This window comes from Zea mays, chromosome 3 (genome assembly GCF_902167145.1).
Source record: "Zea mays cultivar B73 chromosome 3, Zm-B73-REFERENCE-NAM-5.0, whole genome shotgun sequence".
Taxonomy (NCBI): domain Eukaryota; kingdom Viridiplantae; phylum Streptophyta; class Magnoliopsida; order Poales; family Poaceae; genus Zea; species Zea mays.
In genome coordinates, this window is record NC_050098.1 from 190,919,096 (window position 1) to 190,929,878 (window position 10,783).

At 46.0% G+C, this 10,783-nt stretch overlaps 1 protein-coding gene across 2 annotated transcripts; it reads right to left on the reverse strand.

Moving 5' to 3' along the window:
- Positions 1-6,038: 6,038 nt before the first annotated feature.
- On the reverse strand, positions 6,039-10,569 carry LOC100381658 (23-bisphosphoglycerate-independent phosphoglycerate mutase 1). Of its 2 annotated transcripts, none has more exons than XM_008674851.3 (10): positions 10,297-10,522; positions 9,989-10,153; positions 9,254-9,381; positions 8,568-8,718; positions 8,283-8,486; positions 7,773-8,197; positions 7,094-7,286; positions 6,928-7,023; positions 6,629-6,784; positions 6,039-6,530 (listed from the first exon to the last, which is right to left on the reverse strand). In XM_008674851.3, the coding sequence occupies exons 2-10, from the start codon at positions 10,139-10,141 to the stop codon at positions 6,366-6,368; spliced, it is 1,671 nt and encodes a 556-aa protein (XP_008673073.1). In that variant the 5' UTR covers positions 10,142-10,153; positions 10,297-10,522; the 3' UTR covers positions 6,039-6,365. The 2 variants fall into 2 exon arrangements, with proteins under 2 accessions (XP_008673073.1, NP_001167944.1); NM_001174473.1 differs by having other exon boundaries at positions 6,106-6,530; positions 10,515-10,569.
- Positions 10,570-10,783: the final 214 nt, after the last annotated feature.

The window sequence follows — 10,783 nt, forward strand, 5'->3', positions numbered from 1 at the left end:
CGCCGGTCTTGTTCCCCGTAGCCTGAGTCAGCTTGGAGTAGGGTAATGATGGCGCCTCCTGTTGACGTGGCCGGCCTGCGCCCTAGGTTGGGGCGATGTGGAGGCTCCTCCGAGGTCGGGGTCGAGTCCGTCTTCCGCGGCCGAGGTCGAGTCCGAGCCCCTAGGTCGGGCGAGGCGGAGGCCGTTGGCTGAGGCCAGGGCGGAATTTGAGTCCTGGGGTCGGGCGAAGCGGAGTTCGTCGTCTTCTGGGGCTGAGCCCAAGTTCGAGCCCTGGGTCGGGCGGAGCGGAGTTCGCCGTCTTCTGGGGCTTAGCCCGAGTCCGAGCCTTGGGTCGGGCGGAGCGGAGTTCGCCGTCTTCCGGGGCTTAGCCCGAGTCCGAGCCCTGGGTCGGGCGGAGCGGAGTTCGCCGTCTTCCGGGGCTTAGCCCGAGTCCGAGCCCTGGGTCGGGCGGAGCGGAGTTCGCCGTCTTTCGGGGCTTAGCCCGAGTCCGAGCCCTGGGTCGAGCGGAGCGGAGTTCGCCGTCTTTCGGGGCTTAGCCCGAGTCCGAGCCCTGGGTTGGGCGGAGCGGAGTTCACCGTCTTCCGGGGCTTAGCCCGAGTCCAAGCCCTGGGTCGGGTGGAGCGGAGCTTCCTAGGGTGCGTGCGGTCGGGCCTGACTGCCTGTCAGCCTCACTCTGTCAAGTGGCACCGCAGTCGGAGTGGCGCAGGCGGCGCTGTCTTTCTGTCAGACCGGTCAGTGGAGCGGCGAAGTGACGGCGGTCACTTCGGCTCTGTCGGCTGAGGGGCGCGCGCCAGGATAAAGGTGTCAGGCCACCTTTGCATTAAATGCTCCTGCGATTTGGTCGGTCGGTGCGGCGATTTGGTTAGGGTTGCTTCTTGGCGAAGACAGGGCCTCGGGCGAGCTGGAAATATGTTCGCCGCTGGAGGGGGGCCTCGGGCGAGGCGGAGATCCTCCGAGGTCGGCTGCCCTTGTCCGAGGCTAGGCTCGGGCGAGGCGTGATCGGGTCCCTCGAATGGACTGATCCCTGACTTATTCGCACCCATCAGGCCTTTGCAGCTTTATGCTGATGGGGGTTACCAGCTGAGAATTAGGAGCCTTGAGGGTACCCCTAATTATGGTCCCCGACAGGATGCAAATGCACTAGGAACACTCAATCTCTCACTAGAATGCAATCTCAAGCAATGAGTGTGAGAGAATGAGTTGAAGGATCACAAATAAGCTCAATGTGTGCAAGGAATGGCCAAGAGAATCCTCACACATGAGCTCCCCTTCTATTTATAGCACCCCACTCAAATCCAACCGTTATGTGCAAACAACACATGTTCTGCGCACGCGCAGACTGTCCGCGCCCTAGGGTCGGATGGTCCGCCGTACACATAACGGCTAGTTTTCCCGTTTGAATCTGTCAGAGCTGTCAAATAAGTAAGGTCCGGACAGTCCGCCCACCTTGGCCGGACCGTCCGCGACCTGGCAACTTGGAGCACCGGAGCTCTGAGCCAAGTGGAGTTAACACATGCGGACCGTCCGCCTACAAGGCCGGACGGTCCGAGACCTGGGAGTCAGTATTGTCCAGGCTTATCCTTCGAACAGTCCGTAGTACAAATCCCAAAAACCACACAGTCCCTGCCCAAACCAAATTTGGCACCTGCGAACGATCCGCCCAACAAGGTCGGACGGTCCACACTAAAATTCAAGGACTATGCCGAGAGCAGCCTTCTCTGGTCAGGACTGTGGACGGTCCGGCCCCAAGGCCCAGACGGTCCGCTGTACAAATGAACAGGACCTGTCTGAAGTGAACCAACTTCGGACCCCACTGGAGGATCGCGCACGGTCCACCCGCAAGGCCCGGACGGTCCGCACATCCCAAGACTTGGCACTTTTCAAACAAGCTTTTGAAAGGATTTTTAACTCATGAAATTTGAAGCGCAGTTAGTCCTCATGCAAATGCAACCACTAGATGCTCTATGAGGCACTAAGTTTTACACAGATCAAAGTCATTGACCCCTCTTAATAGTACGGCTATCTAGCCTACTAATCCGGTCAAGTATCTTCTCTAAACTCCTGGAGACCGTCAAAAACAAAACTTATGTTATACCTTTGCTATCACTTGATCCACAACCAATGCTTATAAATCTCCAAGATTTCCTGTTCTATGTGGTCCAACCCTGCATTCTTATTTCTCCAAAAACCGTTAGTCCACAAACAGTTGTCATTAATTACCAAAACATCACTAAGGGGCCTAGATGATTCACAGCAGTCTGCGCGTGGACTCATGTAGAGTTGGATGGTCCGGTGTAATACGTCGGCCGTTTCATGCCATATCTGGACGGTCCGACGTAAGATAGCGGACGGTCCGCAACATATCCGGACGGTCCGGCGTGATGCATCGGGATTGTACCCTGATGGTCCAGCCATGTACGGTGCGACCTAAGCGTTTTGTGTGCGAGCCTGCATCGGGTCAAACGGTCAGACGAAATACGTCGAACGGTCCACGGTATAACCGGACTGTCTAAGATGATGCTCTAACGGTCTGGCCGCATCCAGTACCTATCGCGTGCCTAGTGGTTGCGGCTGTGATGGTGACACAAAAGAGTGCATCAGCATACCATATGATGGCTGGGTCAAGGGTGACCCGTTTATAGCCGATGTGTTTGACGCGGGTGGCTCTGTATTAGACTCTCGCGATGGAAAGCTAGGAGCAGCTGATTTCTCGTATGAACGTAGATGCATTTTAATAGATTCATCTACATATTGCTTTAACTGATCTCCTCGTTGATCCATGAAAGTCGTAAGAGATAGATCTGGAGCACTTACAGCGAGACCCTGAAGTGGAGGCAGGAGAGATTCCATATCGATCTCCCCTTGACGGATGATCTTCTGGTGGCGATCCACCATGAAGTGTGACAAGTACTTTTCCGCCGCCTCCTTGCACCGTTCGGAGAGTTTATGCAGCAGTTCCACCTCTTCCTTGTCGCGTTGTTCGTTCCATTGCTGCATCACCTCATTCTCATCACGCATTACGAGGTCTTCAAAGAGTCTTTGGTCATCAGCCGAGAGCGCCTCCATGGCTGGCTTAATGATGTTGGTGGTGGAGATCTTGGTGTGATCCTTAGAACCGGCCATCTATGGATCGATTTTTAGCAGGTCTAGACACCTAGTCCCCAGCGGAGTCACCAAAAGTATGTTGACATCTTTTCGGGCGCCAAACACTGCATGAGAACCGTATGCGGTGCCCTCTACAGAGGCGCGGATGGTCCGCGGCCAGGGGCCGGATGGTTCGCGACCTAGTATAGGGGCTGGCGTTCCCTGCCTGACGGCCGGACGGTCCGCGCCTACAGGTCGGACGGTCCACACGTGCGCAGGGGCGACGAAGGTCACCGGCAGCGCCTGGATCTCGCTCCCGGGAGGGACCCCATCGGGGAGGAGAGATCCTAGGGGTTGTCTAGGCTCGGCAGGCCGACCTAGACTCCTCTAATCGACGTAGAGTCGAAGAGAAGCTGAGAATTTGGGGATTGCAATACTAAACTAGGGCTAAACTAGAACTACTCCTAATGCGTAAGGTAAAAACGAGAAATAGACTTGATTTGATCGATTGTTGGGGGTTCAATCGGCTGTAGCCCTTCATCTATATAAAGGGGTAGGTCTGGATCCGCTTCAAACTGATTTCCGAGTTAATCCCGCGATTTTAGGTAACAAATCCCGTGAGAAACTAGGAATCCTAACTGACTCTGCGCACGCGCAGACCGTCCGCGCCACCACTGCGGACCGTCCGAACCGCGTACCGTCCAGCCTCAGGGCCGGATCGTCCGCGAGGCACTTTTGGTCTCCAACAGTAATACAACTTGAAAATGAAACCCTAATGCAGAATAATGAAGACATTCATGTCCTCAACAATTGTTCGATCTAGGACTAGATATCGAGCCAGCTCGGTTTGGCCCATCTAAGTTTGAGCTGGCTTGGCTTGGTTTGTTATGCTAATGAGCCATAAAGTCAGCTCCACTCGGCTCACTTACGAGCTCGAGCTGGCTCATTTAGCTCGCGAGCCAGAGCAGAAAAAACAATATGTATATAATAATCAATTTCTAGTTGATTTCAAACTAATTTAACAGTAGAAAATAGTAATTGTACACATAGTTTCACAGGTCATATCAATGTAACACCAAATTAACACAAACTCATCACTCATCAAGTCACAATTCACACATGTTCATCAGTTTAACCCACAGTTATATTCGTATAGACCAATTTAACACATAGGTATAGTTCATCAACCATTAGTTTAACTCATCGGCCATATACACCATGCATACATGTAACATGTTCATCAATTGTTACGTAAATGATATGCATATAGTTTCGTTTTATTAAAATGTGATAGCTCGTTTAGCTCGCGAGTTGGCTCGTTAACAAACCGAGCTGGCTCATTAAGGAACCGAGCTAGAATATCAACTATGCTCGTAAAAAATTCAAATGAGCTGATCTGAGTCAAGCTGAGCTGACCACGAGCATTTCGTCCAGCCCTAGTTCGGACACTAGTCACAATTAGTGCTACGAATATGGGCCATGTTTTCTGGGTGAGCACAAGTATGGTCTGAAATCAGGAGCCCAAAGCACGATCCAACATAAAGTCCTATGGGCCAGGCTAGCACGGCCCGAAGGTAGGCCAAGCCTTAATTGTTAGCTCGTCGTTCCTCCAGCACGGCCCGCACACATGAGCCGACCTAGCCTGATGAAGCCTCTGGTGTTTAATTTCTTAAATTTTAGTAAGCTATGGACTTTCTGTGTTTCAAATATGTTGACCATGCTTGGGCCGGTACGACCTGATGAAGGTTCGACGTATTTTAGGGTCAGACTGGACCATTGTTTCTACATTTTAGGTTGGCACAACAAGACATAAAAGTTTGGGGGGTTGTTGGCCCGAGCCTATTTAGCCCAAGTTATAATGGGGCTATGTCGTGCCGACCCAATTCCCAACACTAGTCATAATATTGTTGTCATGTCTTTAGTGAGTTCAACGTACTTCTTTGAAACTTCATATAAAGTTTGTCTAAAATCCACATAACTTTACTTATTTTGCTATAACTCATATCAAGTTAATGAAAACCATGTGTAGATCTTTCTTTTATTCTCTATACTGCTCTATACTACCTTCCAAAGATAAAACGGTTCAACAAGATCCTCATCTTTTTTTTGGCTCATCGACTTAATTTAACTTATGAGGTTTTGGTTTTGAGAAATAAGCTAGTCCATTATCTTCACACTCCTTATTTTTTTGTTTGATTTGTGTCATGGAATAAGTTGATCCATCACCATCTTATTTCTCATAGTTAGTTAGTACTAACATGAGGAATGAAGTTATTCCACCAAATTTAAGAAATAGACTCATGATGCACCAACTTATCTTAGATAGAATAATTCCTCAAACCAAACACCCCCTTATTTCCCTAGTATGTGCATTGTGTTATACCGTTAAAAAATAATGTCAAACTAAACTCAAATCCTCTTTGAAATTGAAAGGGGTTGAGGGGGAAACCTTTAAGGGCATGTTTGGTAATGGAGATTTGAAATTCTGTATTTTTGAAATACCATAGTTTACAATTATACATGACACAAATACTACAATATTACCTTACGGTAGTAAAATCATGGTATTGCTTAAAACCTACATGTGTTTAGTTCCATTAGAAAACCTAAGTATTTACCGAGAGAACAGAAGAAAACTGAGGTCTTAAGTGGATTTTTTCAAAACTCCAAAAATATTACGTTTTTGAATAAACCATAATATTTAAAACTGTATTTTATCTATATCAACCTAACATCTTTTGGCTTTCAAGTTCCAATACCACGGTGACATCAAACACCATGGTATTGCCTCCAAACCGTAAAAAAAATACCAAACTTCCAAACCAAACCGTAAAAAATACCAAACTTCCAAACAGGACCTAAGGCTTATTTGGGAGAGCTAGGCGAATGAAGGGGCTGAAATTATCTTGCTCCCAAACATTGTAGCCCATCAAAATGCCTTGCAATTAGAATGGTGAACACAATTCATGCGTCAATGCGTGCGAAGGTAATCACACGTGATGACCCACACAAACAGCATATAACCTCGAGCAGTTTGACTGACACAAAGTTTGCAGTCTCAGATACATTATATAGCTAAGTAAAGATAGCCATCAAACTGCTAAAAGCCAGAAGAGACGATTGTCAACGGTATAAATAGAGCATCTAAATGCAAGTCAAAAGGCGTTTCTCAATGTTTTGGTGAGTTTGAGCAACGTGCTTGCAAACAGAAATTATTGAATGGCATGGCCATATCCCTTCTCAAAACTATAGAACCAAAATTGGACATAGCTGGCCAGTATTTAGTTGTCAGCCACTTCAATTAGGGTTTGCTCGTAGTCAGCAGGGGCCTCAAATCCATGGAGGTTCATCACAGTTGCGGCTACATTGGCGAGCCCAGGGATTTGAATGTCGTTCCGGAATTTCACTCCGGGGTGAAGACCAGGGCCTCCAATGGCAACCGGCACCTGCAAGTTTTAGAGGCATTAACATCCAAGCAATCAACATGTGTTTGGTTTTACTAGGAGATAACCAAAGACATGGCGTCAAATGGCATTGCACTCACCGGCTGAAGGGTATGCGAGGTTAGAATCTGGATACCACCATTCTTGTCGAGCAACGGCTTGCCAGATTTGTTCCTTTTCACCATATCCTCAGCATTGCCATGATCGGCAGTAACAAGGTAAATACCACCAACTTGCTCGACAGCATTCAGAATGATCTGTTCAGAAGAACATCTAGTTAAACATATGCAAAAGCCTATCAAGTGTGCTACTGTAAGTGAACTTTTATTGATGTATGAACTTCCAATGCAGAATAATGGTGACAACACACATGTAAGCGAACTTTTATTGATGCTCTCACCTTAACAGCTTCATCAGCTGCCTTGCAAGCAACAACGGTAGCCTCAATATCCCCAGTGTGACCAACCATGTCACCATTTGGCAGGTTGACACGTACCTGTAACAACATTATGCTAAGAGAAATGGAAACCAAAAGACTCCTCTAATAGAAATTTCAAATTATTTACCTGGTCAAACTTTCCACTTAGGAGAGCGTCCCTAGCTTTCTCAGCAATTTGAAGCGCCTTCATCTTGGGTGCAACATTGAATGTAATACCACTGTCACTAGGAACTTCTACATACTCTTCCTTAGTTTCATCAAAGTATCCCGAGCGGTTACCATTCCAGAAAAATGTGACATGGCCAAATTTCACTGTCTCACTGTCACACACAAATCAATGTTGCAGCATAAGTAAAAATAAGAAGAAAAAATGAAGAAATGCCATTGCAAGCACAAGGATGATACATCAATGAGTCAATCCAAAAATACCATTTTGCAGCCATAATATTACAGTATTAAGGCAGTATGGACAGAACAATGCAAGTAAATATCACTTATCAGCCTAAGTTAGCACAATGTCAGCATACTCCTCTGCAGCTAGAAGATTACCCTAGAAAAAACTCGTTTCTGCAAATGTCAAATATCCTAGTACCTATGCAGTATAAGATAGTGGAGATAGCTTGCGACATTATCTTTCCAGAGGCCAAGTGTCCCTAACATGTAAGTACAAGATTGTATTGAATACACTTAATAATGTTGATTCAAAACAAATGAACGATGCTGACTTAGATGACTCAAGAGATTTACGATATTGAAGTGAGCAAAAAAGGTATCAAGAGAAGGGCTGAAAGACATATAGTACTTGCCTGCAAGCAAAGGTGCGGATGCCATTCTTCACCAAGTACTCCCCAGATGTTCTATCTATCTCTGGTGGGGAAACAAGGTAGCGACTTGGAAGCTTCAACTCACCATCATACTGAAGCATCCCAGCATATCGAATTTTGGGGACACGTACACGGTCAAAATTGTTAAAATCTGCATACTCTAGTGCTTTAGCAAGCATAACCATGCGATCAGCCCGGAAGTTGATAGTGACAACTGCATCACCATCTAATACAGGCCCAACAGCTTTGCCGCTGTCATCAACTATCACAAATGGGGGCAAGTATTGGTCATTAGCATTGGGCTGTGCTCTCAGTGTTTTCACAGCCTCAAGTGCACTTTTGAATTTGTAGGGTGCTTCTCCGAGCACCTGAGCATCCCAGCCACGTTTAACCACATCCCAGTCATTCTGGAAGGTATTAAACACAACAAAACTGTAAGCCAAGTTGCTAGACAATGAACACTGATGCTTGAATACGACAAGAAACATTCACCTCATAACGGTCCATGGTAACATACATCCTTCCACCACCAGAAGCAATCTGTGCATCAATACCCTTGCCTCGAAGCTCCAAAAGATCATTCTCTAGGGTCTCCACGAAACCAACACTGCTGCCATCCAAAACGTCACGCCCATCGGTAAGGATGTGCACACGAATTTTTTTTGCTCCTCTCTCACTGACACCTTTCAGAAGTAACTGGATAGAGCAAATAAAAGTAAATCTTGTGGTACGCTTGTAACTTAACTAATATAAATTGAATAAAGATTATTAGCAAACCTGCAGTTGGTCAAGGCGGGAGTGGACACCACCATCACTCAACAACCCAATAAGGTGAAGAGTACCATTTTCAAAAGATTCTTTGATGTAGTTGAACCCATCTCCATCATAAATCTTTCCTGAGGCAAGAGCTTGATCAACAAGCTTAGCACTATAGACAAAAAGAATGCAGTACTCAGTCAGATCAGAGAACATCTAGTATGTACTCTTAAGGACTAAAGGTTTTATCTAAGACTAACATGACAAACAAAATAGTACACTAAGATCAAGTTCTTGGTTGCATGCGAATTCAAATGTTGAGCCAAAAAGTACACTGCAGTAGTGAGAAACAAATCAGCACATGCAAGATTGGTATCCTAGTTAGCATCAATTGCTCAAAGCAATAAAATTAATAAAATCATTGATGTGTCAATGAAACTGGTAATTGATGACAATAAAAATAACAAAATTACAGGGTCTATTATCGTCATGAAGAATAAACTTTGTACTGTTCCAAGCTACAAAGATTTTGATCTTTTATGGACAAAATTATTTGTAAGCAACTACATGTCTATCTCACGTGGAGGCTTGGCCTGTATAGAAAAAGTATAGCTTTCGACATTGATGTTCAAATGCAATATTGAAACCACAGCGCATTAGTTACAACAGAAAACATATTTCCAAAAATAACTAAATATCTAACATACCCTTGGGCGAAAATCCGACCAGCACCAAGTGCATTGTGACCAACTTCACTGTTGCCCATGTCATCATCAGATGGGAGACCCACAGCTGTTCCATGAGCCTTCACTAGTCTCCATTTCTCAGGAGCACCCTAATACATGTATTTCACAAAAGGGTGAGTGCATGAAGACAGTATACCTGCAAATCAAATTATGCTGACAGAACAGAACAATCTTTCGTCCGTGAGAAAGAAGCAGAGGTTTCATGCAACTCCATGTAATTTTTCATTAACACTAAGTATGAGACAACGGGTCAAACAAGCAGTTGAATGGATACACTTTCAAAGCATTAGTGACCTCAGGGCATAACCATTTTCAGACGATCCTATTACATAAACTTTTGTATTCAGAGAAAAACCCAGCATTCAATGATTTCCCCAAAGCCCCATATACATAACAGTGAGTATTGGTGTGGACAAAGCATATAACCTTAATCTGTAGAACTTAACCTTAATCAAGATTATATATAAAATCTAAAAGACATTACATACAAGTATTAATTCAAATTAGATCCGTCATCACTGAACTGGAGCTAAGAATTAGGCTCCCGATAAAAACGCAGCCAGTGCAAATTTAGCAACAATCAGAACCAAGATGTCTAGACATCTAGTACAGTACAGTATAAATTAGACAGACCAAAAAATAAGAGCATCCACGCAACCCAAGCAGACGGGCAGGTGTAAAGGAAAGCATACACACATTCTTTAACGAGTCCATGACAGGAGTCTGAGCGACATGGATGCAGTTGTACTGGTCGGGGTTGGCCTCGCCCCATCCGTCCAGCACGACGACAGCCACCGGCTTCCCCTTGGGGAGCTTCGGGTGGTCAGGAAGCGTCCACGAGCTCGCCATCGCCAACGAAACCTACCAAATATCACACAGCAGTCAGCAACATGTTAGACAAGCAGCAAATCCGCATCATAACCAAGCAGATCTGCGCCTGGTTTCAGAATCCGCCATACTGTGTCGCTATAATCAATTAGATCTGAACACGTGATGTAAAATACCCTATTCAGTTAATTCGCACGGCGGATTGAGATTCAACGAACAGCACAGTCGTTTAAAATCTGGTCCAGACCAAATCTGGTTCAGTTAATACGAGGACACAAGCAAATCAGGCGCGAAAGATGGTGGTAGTCGATCTGACGAACGAACGAGGGCGCAAGCAAAGCATCGAGAAATGGAAAGACATGCGAATGGGGGAGGAATCTGGAAGTGTTCTTACCTTTTTGCTCCTGCTTTTGCCTTTGCCTAAACAAGAACTCTGGGCGAGCAATGCGGGGCGACGGAACAAAGGGAGGTGCGAGGCGACGGCGATATTAATAACGAGAAGCGACGGCGACGTGTGAGGAGCGAATAAAAAATGGAATTGCTATATTTAAAGATGGTGTTTCAACTTAACCCAGGCGATTTAACAAGTGGACGGCAGATCGGTGTTCCGCGGGAACAAATGGAGTCATCGGACGGACGAGGTGCGTACAAAAGGTGAGATAT